At 40.5% G+C, this 18,431-nt stretch overlaps 1 protein-coding gene across 13 annotated transcripts in view; it reads left to right on the top strand.

Moving 5' to 3' along the window:
- Positions 1-18,431, top strand: part of PITPNM3 (PITPNM family member 3) — a 6,156,742-nt gene that overhangs the window by 3,315,245 nt on the left and 2,823,066 nt on the right. For all 13 annotated transcript variants that reach the window (XM_069615040.1, XM_069615036.1, XM_069615037.1 and 10 more), the window contains one exon: positions 8,161-8,333. In XM_069615040.1, the coding sequence (XP_069471141.1) occupies positions 8,161-8,333 (173 nt within the window). The remainder of the gene's footprint in view (positions 1-8,160; positions 8,334-18,431) is intronic.

Genomic DNA, 18,431 nt, shown 5'->3' with positions numbered 1-18,431 from the left:
TGTTTTTTTCCATTTCGACCTCCTTGTTGACAAGGGTCTGGTTTATGGTTTTCACCTTAGGTTTCCTTAGATTATATGTGGTTTGTTTCCGTTCTGTTACTGCTTGCATTAGACCAGCAAATTATTGATTCCTTTGCGTTGAGCCAATACGTTTTCAGTCCCCGTCAGGATCAAAGGCACAAAGCCCACAGTCTCCTGGCAGAAATATTACAACTGTAAATTCTTTGCCTGTATGGATTTGGTCCTTCAAAGTATTTAAGAACCCTCCATTTAAATTCCTGGATAGCTCAATGTTCCTTCTTGGGGGAGACTCAATATCTCCCCAGCTATCCACGGAGTCACAGGGCAATTCAGTTGATGGAATAATCACTGTAAAAGTGAAGTGGGAGATGTTGATTAGCCCGTCTTTTTTGGAGGACTCACATGCAGATCCCACAAGCTACTTGTTCTATTATCTTCTCCACCTCTTGACACTAGCTATCAAGAGGGAGGGGAGAAAAGTGGGGGGGGGGGGGTGGGGAGAGAGCGAGGGGGAGGAGGAGATAGAGAGAAGGGGAGAGCAAGGAACGAGCAGTGAGAGGTATATACTGCGTGGGTCTGTTTCCACTCAACTGCAATTCCTCTCCCTGGCTACCAGGTTATATCAAGGTTGCTATGGCTTCTGCTCCAACAGCAGAGCCCAGCAAAGCCCAGGAGTCCAGGGGCCCAGGAGTCAGATCTTACCTCCCTTTTGCAAATCAGCGGTTAAACTGCTTCCTCCGGCACCCCGGCACCCCGCTCTGTGCCCTCGCTAATCCCCGAATTCCTCAGCCTTTTTCTCGGGTCCGTCGTGGTCCAGGCAGTACAAACTGACTCTGCCGTTGCTTCTGCCTCCTCGCCCCTCACGCCGCACCACGATACAGAAGGCTCGAGTAAAGGACCCTGTGGACGTCGCGTATCCGCACGTAGTTACGCGAATTACGGGTAAGTTCGTCAAGCCGCACTGCCTGGCCTCCTAGCAGCCGCTTCCGACAACGAATCGTTACTGTGCACAGACACTTCGAAAGATGCAATGCCTTTGCAAGTGGGAAAACAAAGTGCGTTCAGGTCGGCGAGCGATGCTTGCACCGCTTTCCGTGAAAAGTGGGGGATGGGCAAGCAAAGCCGTAAATATGCAGTCTCAGCATTCGGAAAGTCAGCCGTGAATGTTGGGGATGTTGAGGTACATCGTGGGTTTCAATGATTCATGCGCTATATACACACGAATACACCGTCCACGAGCTGCTTCTAAATTCTTTCTAAGTAATCTCTTGAGCTAGGAGGGCAAGATGATGTCAGACGCTACGCGCATGGTAGGGAACCAGCACACAGAATCATTCACACACAAACTGCATACATATTCAAAGCACCTATAAACAGTATTTTCTTTTTAACTCACCTTTCAATTGATGGCCTGTACCAGCCCAAAGAAGGGGGATATCAAGCCAGCAGCACCCAAAGCTGGGGATGAAATGAGGGTGACAGATAGGGGCAGAGTCCATATCTTTTTCTAACTTAGACCTTACAAAGCTGAACTCCAAGGGCAGGCACTCAAGGAAAGTGTCTTCAGTGAATTCTGTCTGGTGCTAAAATGAGCTTGTGTAGATGAAATGCCCATATTTTGCTATGCCATATGTGAAATTTGTATTTCTAATTGCAGAAATAAGTTGTATAGCCCTAGTCTTTACTGCCTAGATTGTAAGTCCCACAAACCGTTTGTCACAACTACAAGACAAAACATATGCAATATAGTGACTGTGACATGTTATCTTTTGTTTGCTCATAACTTTAGTGCCAGTGCAGGGTTGACATACTGAGTGACAATAACAAAAAGACATGCTTTACATTTCAAACATTGAGTGACGTCATTCTGTTCACTAGTTAAGCAACTAATACTCTTATTGTTTTTTGTTCCTCTAAAATGGCTCCAAACCAGCATTGTTTTTAAAGAGGGAGGTTTTCTTAAGTACATTAAGAACTGATGTCCAAGTAGATTCTTCAAAAGTCATCATCTCACTATAATATTTGCCAGTGTGAGTTAAGGATCTTTCTCACTGCATGCAATTCTTGATTGAAAGTTGTTATAAGTCTGATAACTTCGTTATATTCTTCTTGTTTTCTAGCATTTATAACCAACATCATCTCTCGTATGTGTACATGCTTTATTATATGCAGCATTAATGATATTTGTCAGGATTAAAGGTACTCTCCCGTTCCCTCTCCTCACCTGATTCGTCAGAGGTATATTTGCGTCCTTCAGAGATCCTTTTTCTTCGTTCCTTCTTGATCTCTTTTGGCTTCTTCTCCTTCTTCTTGTGTAAATAGGGGTGAGCTCCCTCAGAGGCCACTTTGTCCTGTGAGGATGCAAGATCAAAGCGCCCCGCAAGGAGTAAGCTCCCAAACTCTTCCAGGGAAAAAGCCTTGCAATGGCAGAAAAAACCCTGGGTAGGATGGAGATTTGTCCTTGATGGAATTGAACAGTCTCTTTCTCAATATTACATTCTTCTTGATAATCCGGATAGATGGTGAAACAGATCTTCAGGTATGCAAGTCTTTATTCCCAAATGCAAAGGGCAAGGAAAAGTTGAGCAGCAATAGGGTGGAATTACAGGAAGAATCCACTGACAGAATAATGGAAGGATTGGAACAGGACCGTCACAGAGAAGACAGGGGACCCAGAACAAGAAAGATCAAGATAGCTAAGAAAGGCGTAGTAAAGAAGCGTACGGAAGTTTGAAAGAAGAAGGGGTGACCCAGCGCTAAACAGGTGAGAGTAACAGGTAACTAGGATACAAAAGGTAGAAGAAAGGGAGAAAGTTGCACACGCGTACCGCGGTACCAGCCCCCCCAAAGGGGCAGAGTCACAGAACGACACCGGTATAAAAACAAGCCGAAAGAAAGTAGTTCGAAAAAAGGGGAAAGACTAAGGAAGAACCATATTGAAATACGTAGGTAAAGAGATGAATTAGCAGAGAGACACTGAGTAAATATAGAGATAATTATCAAAGGTAAAAATAGAGACGGAGTAGCAGAAGGTTCCGGAGCAAAAGCCAAAAGAAAAGGAAAGGCAAAACTTTAACCAGAAAAGAAATAAGCAAAACACAACGAAGCAAAATTAGCTAACACCACAAAAACTGGAGGCACAAAACTAGTAACAGAACAGAAGAGGAAACAGATAAGCGCCAAAATGATAGATAGAAAAGAAAGCACTAAAGTTAGTACACTAAGAGAAAAATACAAGCGCAGCCAAGAAGCAGCCAAAGCGGAGCAGCTTCCAGATGGATATAACGCAAGGAAGTATCCGGAAGTGAATACCTATAAACATTTGCCGGCCATATTGGAAGGAGACTAGACCGTAAACAACAAGTTCTAGTCTAAAGGACTGTACAATCTCCATCTCTTCCAACGATGCCAAGGGCAGAATGTGACTTTGGGATAATCCTAAACATTTGAAGGCACTCGAGCCAATACGTCATTTAACATTTTTATAATGGAATCTATATGCATGTAAACTTGAATTGGTGCTAGTATCCTTGTCTATGTAAAGTGCTCTGTACCATGTTATCAACAATTGACATTTTCAAATCCAGGTCTATAATCTCAACACAACTGTAATGTTCTGTGAATTTTACAGTCTGATTAATGTTCAATATTTTCATAAACTCTTGCCATACTTGTGCACTTCGATTCCAAATGATAAACAAGTCATCTATTTATCTATTTAATAAGAATATTCTGTCCAAACAGATTTGATATTCAGATGGCTGCAACATGTCTTACTCCCATAGTCCCATATATAGATTTGTATTTTGGGGTAAATGATGTACCCATGGCTGTGCCACACAACTGATGATAATATCTTCCACTTTGAATGAAAACATAATGCTCCATGCAATAGTTCAATATGTCAACAGTTATTAATGTGTGCTAAGATTAGCTGATTTCATTGATAAATACTGTTGCATTGCTTTTATTTCTGTTCTATGTTTAATGCAAGTATATAATGAAAAAATGTTCATCATTAGTAAAAGGTAGAATGTACTTCAAGTTATACCTTCAATTGTACTCAGAACATCTGTTTTATGTCTTATATACAATGGTAAAGAATTCACAAATGGGCATAGAAAGGAGTCTATGAAAATTGATGCTTTATCCAAGAGTGATCCATGCAAGGAAAGAATCGGTCACCCTGGAGGTCTATGTTTTACATCTATGGATTTTGGAAAGGAAATATATTGTCAGTGTTTTTGGATGAGAAGCAGTCAGATATTGCTTTTCATCCCAATTAAGAAGGCAATTATCATACCAAGATTTCAACAAACCATCATAACATTTCTTGAAATCTAAGCTAGGATTAGTGTCAAGGTTTCTGAAACAATGTAATTAAATTGACTAAGACTCTAATCAATATAATATTTAGTATTCATAATGCCAATATTACCTCCTTCATCAGAAGGTTTGATCACAACACAATCATCCGATATCAAACAATGTATGGCTTGCCATTGTTTTCTCATCAACTTGGAATATCATTTGTCATCCTTTCTACCTTTCAAGTTTTCTTAAATCTCCCAAGACTAAATCCTGAAACATCTCAATGTGTGCACTATTGGGTATAGCTGGAGGATATTTACATTTTTTTCTTTTAGCCTTTGGTTTCAAATATCATACTGTTAATCCCAATTTTGTAAAAATTGCACATATGCCATGCTTCTCACTGTGGGTTCCTCTAATTTAGCCATTATAATCAGTCAAGATATCTTGTTTTGACAATAAGGTAAATTCCACATAGGCTGTACTATATTTATGAATATCTTTGTGACTTGGAAAATGTCTGGCTAATTAAATTATTTCTCATACTGTCAACCTAGCCGTACCCCCACTGAGGACCAACAAGTGAACAGGAGTAATGCACCAGACCCTCCCCAATAGATAATAGACAACACTGTAGGGTATCGAGGAAGACAACTAACCGTTCCCTGTGCATTCCACTTTGGCCAGTGAACACATCATCTATCTAGAAATTGGGCTTGTACTAAGAAATCAAATGGTTTAACGAATTCCGGAGAAGCTTAGCAATCATGACTGCTGAGGTGACAATTAAGGTAAAACCTAGAAAGGGCAACTAGTCGGGGGACAAAGATCACGACTACCACAGGTAACACAGTTAGATGAATTTCATGGATAGGAAATGTGACTCACTTAGACAGATTTCAGGGCTGGGAATTGTGATGCACTTGGATGTATTTCAGGGTTAGGGAATCTGACGCACTTGGGTGGGTTTCAGAGGTAGGAAATGTGATGCACCTAGATGGATTTTCAAGTTGGGGGAGGTGTGACACACTCAGATTGATTCCTGGGGTGGGAGATTTGTTGCACTTGGATGGATTTTCAGGGGGAGAAGTGAAACACACCTGGATTGATTACTGGGGTGGGGGAGTGGTGCACTTGAATGAATTGTCAGGCGGTGGGTGTGGCGCACTTGGATAGATTCCTAGGGTGGGAGATGTGGTGCAGTTGGGTGGATTTCGTGGGTGGGAGGTATGGCACACTTTGATTGTTTTCCAGGACTTTCACCAACAATATGTACTAATAAACTCACTCCTCTGCATACACCTCTCAAACTCTGGATATAACACAACCAGACCTCTACAGCCCCACTAACTGCACATACTTCATAACACCACAACAACAAAACAATCCTCACATAATCTCCCACATAATCTCACACAGCAATTGTGGCCAATTTGTGAAATCACATTTATGCTCAGTGAACAGTGTTCCTGACCTGAAGCTGCCAACAGCACATCACAGCTCTCTGGCTCTTTTCCCGCTCAACCCTACTAACCATCCACCCTCCCTCCTTGCATTACAGGTCCACCTGAGTGCCTGGAGACAACACAAGTGGCATTGGTGCATGGTATAAAAACCTTTAATATTAACATAAAATGATAAAGATCTAATTGTGTTTGTGTATAGTCATATTTTGCTTAATGACGACCCCTGAGGTCTTTTTTCAGTCTCAGAGCAAAATATTTATGATAAGTTGATTATTTGAAAATCTTAAACGAGTTAGTTGGTTGGCCCTTCGTTTTCCCAAAGTGTGTCTGATGATCTTGCAGAATTTGTTCTCTTTTCCTGTCCTCTACCCCTGATGTCTTTTTGCGTCCTGTGTGACCGCCTATGTTTCCTCTTCTTGACCTTCCTCTGCCATACACTCTCACATTTGTTTTCATCCCCTCTTGATATAATAATTGCATGATAGAGACCAACAGAAACATTATAATAACATGTCGAGAATTGGTTTATCTATATGAAATGTGTATTGCAAATTTTGTTGAAAATCTTGGAGCTCGGCACAGGGATCCTTTTTGGGGTAGATGTTTGAATTGTTCCAGTGTTTCCATAATGTTAGTTCTGTCGAATCTAAGGATAAGTATTAGTAATAGGAACCCTGACATTTTTATGGCTTTTCAGGTAAAGTCTTACTAAGTTTGTATGAACAGATGACAACAGTTCTGCTTTAGATCGGACACTCTAGTTTTATTGTGATATTTTATGAATAATCATGGTTTCAATTAGATGGTGTCCTAAGCTAAATATTACGATGATTTTAGAGACATTTAGTAATTATGGTACTTGTATAATATTTGTGAAGTGCATATTAGGAAATGATGAGATATGTTCATTTTTTCTTTATTGTACTTGATGATTTGATCTTGTAATTGTATAGGGTGGAAATGTACATTTGAACTGAACCACACTTTAATTAAAAAATAATAATCACATGCCTTCTAAAAAATGTAATCACACAGGGGTATTTCCATTTTCACTTGTTGACATCTCCAAGGAAGAACTTGCAGTTTCCTCTATCTCATACTCAATGTATTGTTCCTGTATCTCACTGTTCGTGAAGTGTTTTTCCATACATTCGAAAACCTTATGTAAAAGTATAGATTTTGTCCACTTCATAATCCTGCTTGTCCGTGTAGTTTTCCCTCTTTTATCTCATTCTCATAATTTCTTTATGTTTTTGTCCATTTTCACCTCTTCAATTTGAGCTTCTTTGTCTTATGGACCAGTGTAGACAATTTCCTCTTTATATTAAATGTCCTTCAAAGCTTTTTTCATATCTTACTTTGCACACTTGACCAAAATCACTCGCAGTTTGAATGAATAATTATTGCTCGGTTGCTTCTCTCCATTCGGTTATAATTTCAGAGCTAGTGGCATCATAAAATGGAATAATGAGAATGCATAAATGCATAGTCTTTTTGGGATGGTTTCACATCTATGCAATTTTGTAAAGATTCAACTTCCCACATCAAATACCATAAATATCAATTATTGGTTTTGTGGGTTTAAAGGAAAGCATGAAAACCCCATCTACCTAAAATTAAAGAATGGAATAGAGCATGTCACCTAAGCCACCCATGCCACACCTCCAACCAGTATGCACCCTTGAAATCCCCCTCCCTTTCAGTGCCACTAAACAATACATTGTGGGTATGGGTCTTAGTTCAAAATCATGGTTTTTGTCTTATAGAGCAGAGCTTTTTTAAAAATAGGGATTCATTTTCTATAAAAACATAATTTTACAGCAGAGAGCCATAATGTTTACACTGTAACGCAAGCAGCTCCCCGCTGCCAAATTTCTGCCATTTGCACTTCTGAGTGCAAACGTAAAGGGGAAAAAGTGGCGTACAAGTGTGTACGCCCCCTTTCCCCTTTCCTCTTCACATTTGCACTCTGTAGTGCAAAGTGAGTAAACACTACCAGGCAGCATTTACTTTTGTTTGTGAGCACCGCTTGCCAGCCCTGGAAGTGTACCACTAGTTCAGAGCCACTAAACAATGCATTTTGGGTATAAACTTAGCTTAAACATATGCTGGTGTATCCAGACATGTGTCTATTTTACACATAGCCACCAAATAATTTTAGCCCCTTTCAAGAGGAGGTGCCATTAGCACCTTTTCTTTTCTTGATAAGGTGCAATTTAACGAGATTTTAGAACCATTGAATGACTTTTGAACAAGTTTTGAACAAAGGGTGTTCTAGCTTTGCAATCTTTCATGCGATTATGCTCCCTGGTGAGGTGAACCTGTCCCTTGTTTCTCAAACAAGAGCATTTTTCTCTTTCAGCATCCAAGCTAGTGTACTCAAAGTCGATGCAGATTTCCCACCAATCAACAGCTGTAACCTTTGTGATGTAGTAGTGGGACGGTTCGATTTTGAGGTATCTGATTTCTTCCTGTTTGGCTCTCCGCTTGGTCTTGTTCTCGCCATGAGAAGGACAGTGCTCCCAGGACTCGATGGTAAGCACCTTTAAGAGTGTGAACATTTAAATACATTCACTTTTGTATGTAGTTGCCAGATCATATACAATGTCCCAAAAGTCTGAATGTTTGCCCATGAATCTGAATCATTTTCTAATATCATGTACAGGCTAATTGAATTTTGCTTAATTATGATAAATGTCAAAATGTGTAGCTTTTTGCTTAGATAAAAGGTAATTTTGCTACTGATGAAATATGTTCATGGAGTAAATAGAGCACCACTAGATCTGGACTTAAACTGCATGTGGTCTGACTACTTTTATTATGGTGTATAGTGTACTGTTCCAGAAGAGCAGGCAATAACTTGTGAGTCAATATCAACTCCAGGCAACCAACAAACCACAGCTAGGAGATAAGTGGTGGGGAGCATACCTAGAATTCTTGCTCTGCAAATGCAAATATATATATAAGATTAGTACCCGGCGAGGGCGCAATCAGAATGAAAGAGCCATTTTGATTGTCCCTCGCCGAGTCGTTACCAGGCCGGGAATCCCTATGCCGGCATTCCACGGCATTTGTCCCCGGCAGGGGGTGTGCCAGCCCCTCAGCCAATGAGGAGGCTCGAAGCAAGGCCATCCCTGCTCCGAGCCTCCCCAAGGCTGAGAGGCTACCTTCGCCCCCACCGTGGACAGAGGTAAGGCTTTTTTTTCCTTCCCTCCCTCCTCCCACCTCCCTGCCCTCACCACCCCACTCACCTTCTATGCCTTGGTCCCCGGCGGGGGACGAAGGCAGGCTCCAGCCGTGTGAGTTTCGAAATAGGGATTGCCTTACTGCCACAGGTTCTACAGGCTAAATATAATGGAACAACAAAAATGAACCTGGGCGAAATGAGATCAGAACATCTGTACACATTTAAACAATACCAAGTCTTGTCAAAATATATATATTTATTTATAAGCAATTTACACAAATATTTATTGTTCTCAACATCCACATTTAAACATCACCATTCATTCCATCATTCATTCACAATCTCACTATACATGTCAATATTCCACACTTGTGGTACTAAGACCACCTAGAACCAATATATTAACATAAATGTCAACACCCCCTGGTGATTACAGTAAGTGTTAATACAAAAACAAATAGCATATTGCTTATTTGCTGTAACTCAACATATGTTTCGTCGTCACAATAGGCCCCTAAATAAAGCCGGCAAATATAAGCGACCTTCTTCAGGAGACGGATGGTTCTGTTGCAACCACTCCGAAATGTCAAAAGATGGAGGATGTAATCAAACCTCAATCTACAAAGAAACAATATACATAACATCAGAATTCCGATCTCTTATTTGTTTAGACACAGATATATCTTGTGTGTATATCTCAGTTTATGTGTATACAGATTGGCACTCACCTCCACGTGAATTAATGGAGACGCGTGTCAACGATGGACTAAATCCTGCAGTGGTGCTAGATAACTCTGCGCCTATACTGCAGGCTTTAATTAGGGGCCTATTGTGTAATATTTGTGTAAATTGCTTATAAATAAATATATATTTTTTTGACAAGACGTGGTATTGTTTAAATGTGTACAGATGTTCTGATCTCATTTCGCCCAGGTTCATTTTTGTTGTTCCAGCCGCGTGAGGACTCAGAGCGGGGCCATCCACGCTCCGAGCCTCCACACGGCTGGAGACTTTCATCGTCCCCCGCCGGGGACCCAGGTATGTTTTTTTTTCTTCTTTTTTTCCCCTTTCCCCTCCCTTCCGCCCTCCCAACCCCACTTACCTTCTTTTTTTTCGGGAGCGGACGCGCTAGAAACGGTTCTGTTTCCCGCACGTCCGCTCCCGCTCCCGATGGCCGGCATGGAAATGGAAAACGGACTCCGTTTTCCCTTTCCATGGCGGCCATTTTCTTTGACGTCTTTTTGTTTTTTTCCTGAAATGCTGCAGCGTTTCGGGAAAAAAATAAAGCTTTTAGTGCCCTGGTCACGCAGTTTTCGCGGGCCGGGGTACTAATAGCTATATGACCCTCGCAGCGGGGGCATTACCGACTCAGGTAATGCCCCGGGGCCTTCGGTAAGGCCCTCGCTTCAATCGGGGCCTATACCTGAGTCGATAATGCCGCTCGGGTCATATTGCTTAATTTTATTGAGGCCTTATGAACTACATGCTTCACAGTGAAAAACCATGTCATCATCATCTGCCAAAGGATTACGCCACTCTGATCATCCAATGTGAAATCATAATTAAAAGAAGGACAAAGACATTTGGAAGTTTTGAGACCTGCAGGCAGATTAAATCGCTAATTTGATGTCCCCCCCACTGCTAGCCTGTCTTTAACTGCTGTGACTCACAAAATATCATGCCCAACCTTACCCTATTTTAGGAGATGGACCCTACCTTATGGTCAGTTCCGAAATGTACTTGTTAAGAGGTAGCTAGAGCAATAACAACCGCATTGCAAACAAGCAACGCTAGACCTGGATTCATGTACGAATCAAGACAGGCCTCTGTTCAACCCTGAGCATACAGTTGATCCCTGCATGCTAACTATGCCCCCCGTCATTCTGTGTTAGACTACTACCTAGGGAAGTACACCATTGTGGAGTGTATATGTAAGGAAAATGTGTTTGTTCTATGTAATATAAAACATCTGTTATAGATATATATACAAAACACCAATAAAGTTAATGTGGGTTTAAAAAGGCTTTAAAATAAGCCTTTCGCCTAAAATGTGAAAGTAAGATAGTCCATGTGAAACTTAACACAAATGGACAATCATATATATATAAATTACACAGACACGGTTGTGGCTGTGTAGTTATGGTTAAGTTGCTGTTTCCATAGGAAGAGCACTTTTTGGGCGGCTTATAACTCCGCTCCCCCTGGACGAATCCTCACCAAACTTTGCAAAAAATGTATATGGCCCACTCTGAATGTTTTTGCGTTTGGTGAGGTTTGCTTCAGGGGGGGGAAAGTTATAGGGGGTCCCAAAACATCTTTTTTTTCCCATAGACTGAATGGGGGAAAAACTTTGCGCACGCCTACAGCCCAAACCACTGGACGGATTTTCACCAAATTTGCGGCATGGGCTTGGTTCTGAAAGCGTGCGTTTGTAAATTTGGTGACAATCCATCCAGTAGTTTTCTTTAAAACTGTCAAAAAGTAGGTCTAAAAAATGAGTGATATCTATGTCCGCTCCGCGGAGACACTTCCCTGTTTGCTCCCCGGATAAGTCACCGATTGGGTAACGGGCTCGCGTCATGTCCGCGGATATGCAACGTGTCTGCCGATTGGCTGGAGTGAGTCCTGATGTGCGTCAAATTGTTCCGATATGCCCGCCATCTTGGATCCGCTGACAGCGCGGCAGCGAACATAGGCGAAATGCAGTTTTGGGGAGTGTTTTGGTGTGCAAGAGTGCTTGGGGAGGTTTGGGGAGGAAGAGATGGGTGAATTACTGCATTTGTTTAGGTGGCAGGCACTACTGATGTATTAGCCATGCCCGCGCTGTCCGGGATGTTCGTAATTACTGAAAATGAGGGGTGTCCTAAGGATAGTATTGCCATCCGTGCTGTGCGCAGGCAAGTTGAAACTGTTCTAAGGAAACACGTGGTGTCAGCAGACTTTAAAATGGAGTATATGCCGCAGTTAACATTTTTTAATGATTGTGATACTGAGTTATAAGCCATCGTAGGTGTGATATGCTGTGGTGGTTGTGGCCAGGGCCTAGAGTCTTGGGTGCATGGCCGCAGGCCGTAGGCCATACACCCAAGACTCTAGGCCCTGGCCACAACCATCACAGCATATCACACCCATAGATCACACAAATAGAATCGATTATCTATTAGGTGGTTGTGGGCAGGGAGTATTGGGTGCAAATTGAGTATATGCTGCAGTTAAAATGTTTGATTCTATGGGTGTGATAATGAGTTATAAGCCACCATGGGTGTGATATGCTGCGGTGGTTGTGACCAAGCCCTAGAGTCTTGGGTGCATGGCCGCAGGCCAGGCCATGCACCCAAGACCAAAGTTATAAGTACTGAAGTTATAATCCACCATGGGTTTCATTTACTGTGGTGGTTGTGGGCAGGACATAGAGTCTTGGGTGCATGACCGAAGGCCAAGGCCATGCACCCAAGACCAAAGTTATAAGTACTGAAGATATAAGCCACTATGGGTGTGATATGCTATAAGCAGCAGTTATAAGCCACCATGGTTTTGATATACTGTGGTGGTTCTGGCCAGGACGTATAGTCTTGGGTGCATGGCCAAAGGCCATGCACCCAAGACCGAAGTTGTAAGCAAAAGGACATGCACCCAAGACCGAAGTTATAAGCACTGAAGTTATAAGTCAGCATGGGTGTGATCTGGTGCGGTGCTTGTGTCCACAACCTAGCGTCTTGGGTGCATGGCCGCATGCACCCAAGACCGATGTTATAAGTACTGAAGTTGTAAGGTAGAATGGGTGTGATATGGTGCAGTGGTTGTGGTTGTGATATGCTGCAGTGGTTGTGGCCAGGGCTTAGAGTCTTGGGTGCATGGCCGCAGGCCATAGGCCGTAGGCTATACACCCAAGACTCTAGGCCCTGGCCACAACCACCGCACCATATCACAGCCATAGATAACACCTATAGATTTGAATATCTATCAAATATTTGAAATTATAATTACTGTTTGATTTGTTGAGATTCAATATATCTTTTACATGACTTTGGTACCTGGAGGAAATATTCTTTTTCAATTTTTGTGATAAAAGAAAAGAGCCTGTTAGTGTATGTATTTTATAAAGACTTATTACATTGAATAATAGACATTTCAGCTTTTTTTGTTACCCTCATATTTGGTTTACAAACTAGTGTACTGTGCATTTTGCTCAGTTTCTGTGTTTGTTTTCCAAATCATTGGGTCTGTGGGAAAAAAAAATCCTTGTCGGATTCAAAAAAACCTTTTTTTGTTTTGCTACAGTCTATTTGTTTGTTTCCTTTCAGTGTTCACTTGTTGTTTCTGGTTTATGTTCTATCTGTTGGCTTGTTGCAGATTTCTGAAGCAGTTAGATACCTGTTGGCATATTCTAACTGTCTATTTTTTGTTACAATTTAGTGGTATTTATTTATCTGTTTGGTTGTTATAGAATCTTGGGCCAGTTAGATACCTGTTGGCGTGTTCTAACTGTTTATAGTTTTTTAATTGAATTTTTGTTAATGTTGAAGTACAGATTAGTTATTAAATTTTGGTTTTAAGAAGATTAAATAAGCGTTTGTAATATTTGCTGGTAATCTCTTCTTTAGAGTAATGGTACTATCATTACATTGAAACTATACACATTTCTTTTTAATATATGCAGTGTAGTGACCTGCATTGATTGTGGCTCCTCCGTGGTAGATTATACCTATTCTTGTGAAGGTTTTCTCACAAAGTGATACTTGACCGTGTGTGAATCCAGTCAGCTTGCAGTTGTTTTTGGTACCATCTGCATTGTAACGTAGAACCATTAGTATTACGTAGTTACTATGTGTTTGTATTAGTAAGGTGGAGCGATTATCTGAATAGCAGTTAGTACATAATCTGCCATGGTTTGCATTTTGTACCAGTTGCTGAAATCGAATGGATTCACAATTAGGTATGGATACATACACAAAGCGCTCATTAGGGATGTGATCCTGTGTCACATTGTTGCAGAGAGTGCATGTATGTTTCCACATGTATGAAATCTGGAAGATTTCATTTATAAGTATGTTTTTGTTTTCCATATTTGTAGTAAGTACATTAGAAATTCTTGTGGATCTTCTTGTGAGTTTATAGTGAATTTCACCATTCCAGCACAGTAGTCTAATTCTTGTCTTATTCCGTGAACACTATACGTGTTGTCAGGATTGTTTGTTGCGTTTCTATGAAGGACTAACATTTGCAAACACAATTGGTCCGTACTGTGTAAGTAAATGTTGTCAACAATTGGTGGCAATAGAAATCGAATATTCATTGCTACATTTGCGTAGCAACTTACACCAGTTACATTTGAAAATTTGAATGGACCAGATAGTTCTGTGTCTAAGTCATTTTTTCGGAGTGTATGTTGCTTCTTTGAAGAAGTACCTGAGTTACTTTGACTAATAGGTTCTTCTTTGGTTGTGGTAATTGATGAAGTATTAGCTTCTTTTACTCTCTTTGGGGGATTTGCAGTCAGATCATGTTGCATTTCAGTTTGAATTACTTTTCTTTTACAACGTTTTCCTTTTTATGGAACAGGATATGATTTTAGATGGGGGTATATAGTGAATGTAGTCTATTGTATTCTAAAATGCAAGGAATATTAGTGTTTATTTAACTTGCATCAAAGTTAATTAGAAATAGACCCTCAAGTGTACGTAAATTGATAGCGCTAAGTAGATCATGCCTTCTTTAAAGACTGTGTTACTAATATCTCTCAATGCTTGGTCGAGGGTAAGACCTTGGGATTTATGAATGGTGGCTGCATATGCAAGAGTTAGAGAAAATTCTTCTCTGCGTACATACATGTCTTTGAAGAGAAGGAATCGAGCTGTTAAGTGCCCTTTCCTTTTTATTTCTGAAAGTTTGTCAAAGAGAATATTGACAGACTGAATGTTGTTGTCACGTGGGTATGTTTTAAAGCCAACAACTGTACCCAGTGCTCCATTAACTAGTCCTTGCTACACGTCAAGGTTACGTTTAAGCATTACTTTACAGTTTAAGGATAATTTTAATATTTTCTCCAACCCATCTGTGTTGAAGATAGAATTTTCTAAGGTAGTTAGTCTTGTTGTGGCTTGTTGGCATGGGTAGTGTCATACCATGTACTTCCAGTTTGTGGAGCAAATTTCAATTATTGGTTGCATTTCTATTTTCAACATTATTTCATTGAATTTGGAACAGCTTGCAAGAGTTGGCATTAAGGCCATAAAATTGACATTTTTGTGCGCTAACTTTTCCATGACATCAGTAGCACATGAGTTATCGCCATAAAGTGCATGGATGTGCAGGGTTTTCAATATTGCTTGTGCTTCTTGAGATAGTACACCAACTCTAATACTTTTTAAAATGTTGGTGTAAGTGAGGTCTGCAGATTTGCGCATTTCTTCTGTTAATTCTCTGTATTGGAAATGTTGCCAAAGGTTGACATTTCCTATGCTGCTAACAGTTTTACAGCAGAGTTTGTGTACTAAGGTTTTAAAAATAGGTTCACCTTTCACTGGTGTCAATTGAAGAAGATCTCTGAAAACAATAATGTGTTTTCCTCCAAAGAGTTCTTCGTAGTTTGTTTTAAGTACTTCTTGCAATCTGAGGTGAATCAAAGCCAACATTAGGTTGGAGACCATTCTCACTTTATCTATTAGTAGCATTTTCATTTGTTCTAACACACTGCGTAGTTCCATTGCAGCTTCTGTAGAAAGTTTGTAATATTCTAATTTGTTTTGGTGTTCTACTGGAAGGAGTAGCAATCGGTGTAAAGTGACACCGCCTATGTTGTAGGCAGCTTAACCTGTGGTGGCAGTTACAACAGTTGACAGTTTGTTGTTGATCAATTGTTGAAGGAACTTGCTAATGATTTTGATTAAGAATGTTTTGCCTGAACCAGCTTCACTACTGACGTATAGCAGTATAGGTTTGTAATTTTGGCAGATACATTCTTTATTTTTGTGTTGTACACCATGTGCAATTTCTTTTGTTAGTTTTTCAAAAATGGAGCGCTGGTCTTTGTTAAGTTTTGATTGTAATACAGTTAAGTCTTCTGTATCTTCTTCATAGTGACACATGGTGTTTTCTACTTCTGTCATAGCTACTTCTGCCTCATTTGCTATTAGTGGCTGTCGCAGTGGTTCTTGGCTTCCTGTTACAGAAGGTTGACCGCTGTCGGAAGTGTCCTTATCTAGTTGGGCCTGGAGTTCTTCTTCGTGTTGCTGTTCATTGTGCAACATTGTTTTGTACTGCGTAAAGTTCACATCAGTGATAGTGCTTTCATTTGCTTTGAAAGCGTCTTCATAGCAGTCATAGTTATCTAGTATTTCTTCTTATTTTCTCCATGGTTTAAAAAGTTGTAGCAGGGACATGTAATATAGTTCTTTTTGTTGAGGAGTTTTTAATGACTATTTGATATGATTAATTAAGCTTCGTTTGGTAAGTTTCACTAAACTGCCTTCACAATCTGTCACTCTATATCTACCTTTGTTTTCATCAGGTTTTATATCATTTTTGTATCCAAAGTTTTGGGCTATGTAGTATAGACACATGGTTTCCAAAGTGGTACTCCTGTTCGGGTAGTATGTGTCTAGTAAACTGTTTTTCAAAATGTCTTGGCTGTTGGGATCATTTTTGGCTATTGTTCCTATGTCCTCATATGATTTGAGAACTCTTTTTCTAGATTTAGCAGGACCAAGACTTAGCCATACTATATTTTTAGATTTTCCATACAAAGCAGTACCGGTTAAGCGATCTGCATCTTTATTGGCGCCACATTCTCTATGAGAGAGCATTTTTATGCCTAAGCTGTACAATTTCTGAGATAGTGTTTTGTCTGATGATAGGTCATTCCAGAGGTCTTGAAGCTCTGTTTTGTCTGCTTTTGTTACGTAAACTGTAACATATCGTGCAACTGCAGTGGAATTGTCTGCAATGTACTGCACATCTATGTTTGCATTCCAGAAGAGTGCAATGATTGCATTGTAATCATTGATATATTTTGATTCTTCTGTTCTTTTTATGTAATATGTGTTCTTAGGTGGTTTATCTTTAACACTCTGGGCCTCATCACGAGTCTGGCGGTAACCCTTAAATGCAGCAGTAGCGCTTTTACTGCCACATTTAAGGGTCCGCCAGATCATGGCCTTGACGATTTCCCCCCAGCTCTGAGCTGGGGGGAAATCTGCTGCAAATTTGCCGATTTTCGGTCCTGTTACCGCCGGTGGGAAATCCGCCGGCAATAGCGTGAATTTTCCCCATTGGGCCCAATGGGGAATGAGGAATTCCCGAATGGTCTCAATAGGGAATGGGCATTAACCGTTCTGCAATACCCATGATCCGGCGCTAATAGCGCCGGGGGGTTTGGCGGTAGGGCTAATAGCACCGGCGGTAATAGCGCTGGCATTACCGCCCAACTCGTGATGAGGCCCTATGTCTAACTGAAGACATGAAGTTGTTCACTTCACCTGTTTCTGTAACTGGCCTAGGGAAACCAAAGCAGCATTTGGTGTAGTCGTTCCCTTTGTTTTTGTATTTGCAACGACAATATTTGCCACGTTTGTGTCTTTGAAATTGCACAATTTGTGCATGAAGGTCACTATGTCGCGTTTGTGAAGGGATTTCACAAGTGACATATTTTTGGATGAACTGCAAAACAGTGGCATCACTGTCCTGACCAAATTCAGGAGCATCTTTAATCCATAAAAGCATGTGGATATGTGGTGCTGCTCTGGCTTGGTATTCTTTTCTCCAAAAGAAGTGTTGCACTTCTCCGAGGGGAGGAACAGTTTTATTACAAATAAATTGTAGCATAGCAATGAAACGATGGTGGAAATATCTTGAAACATTTACAGGATCTAGAGAGCAAAGTTCTCCAGGTGTTAGTATATCTATGTTTCTTTTGTTTTTGTTTGATATTCGTAGGAAATCATGTAAATCTTCCCATGCATATTCTGCACAACTTAATGTAACAAACCAAGTGGGTGGTCCAAGGTTTCTGATCATACAACGTACATCTCTGTGATGTCAGAACCAGTATTCTTTCGTACCACTCATGTTTGCAAACAGATTTTTTATGCTTGATTGTAAAACCTCATCTTTTTCTTGCACTTTTTGTATTAATTGCATAGCTGACATATTTTGAAAGTATGTTCCAGATTTCAATATGTGTGCAACTCCGTAACATTGAGTTGCTAGTTCACTTTCAAAGAGTAGGTGGAATATGTATTCCACATTTTGTCTAAATCTGGGATCTTCAGAATACATTCATAATGAGCGGTATTCTGATGCTGTTATCTGAGTGGGTCTATCATCGTACCTTCCTCCTTTGCTAGTAGGAAATAGTAGAGGAAAAGCATGTGCTTCTATACTTTTTTCTCATATGCTCATTGGTGATCCTTTGGTTTGTCGCATTTGGTACGTTTCTAGTGCATCAT

Source organism: Ambystoma mexicanum, chromosome 9 (assembly GCF_040938575.1).
Source record: "Ambystoma mexicanum isolate Mex_15411 chromosome 9, UKY_AmexF1_1, whole genome shotgun sequence".
In the NCBI taxonomy this organism is placed as follows: Eukaryota; Metazoa; Chordata; class Amphibia; order Caudata; family Ambystomatidae; genus Ambystoma; species Ambystoma mexicanum.
This window is presented reverse-complemented; position numbering and strand designations above follow the sequence as displayed.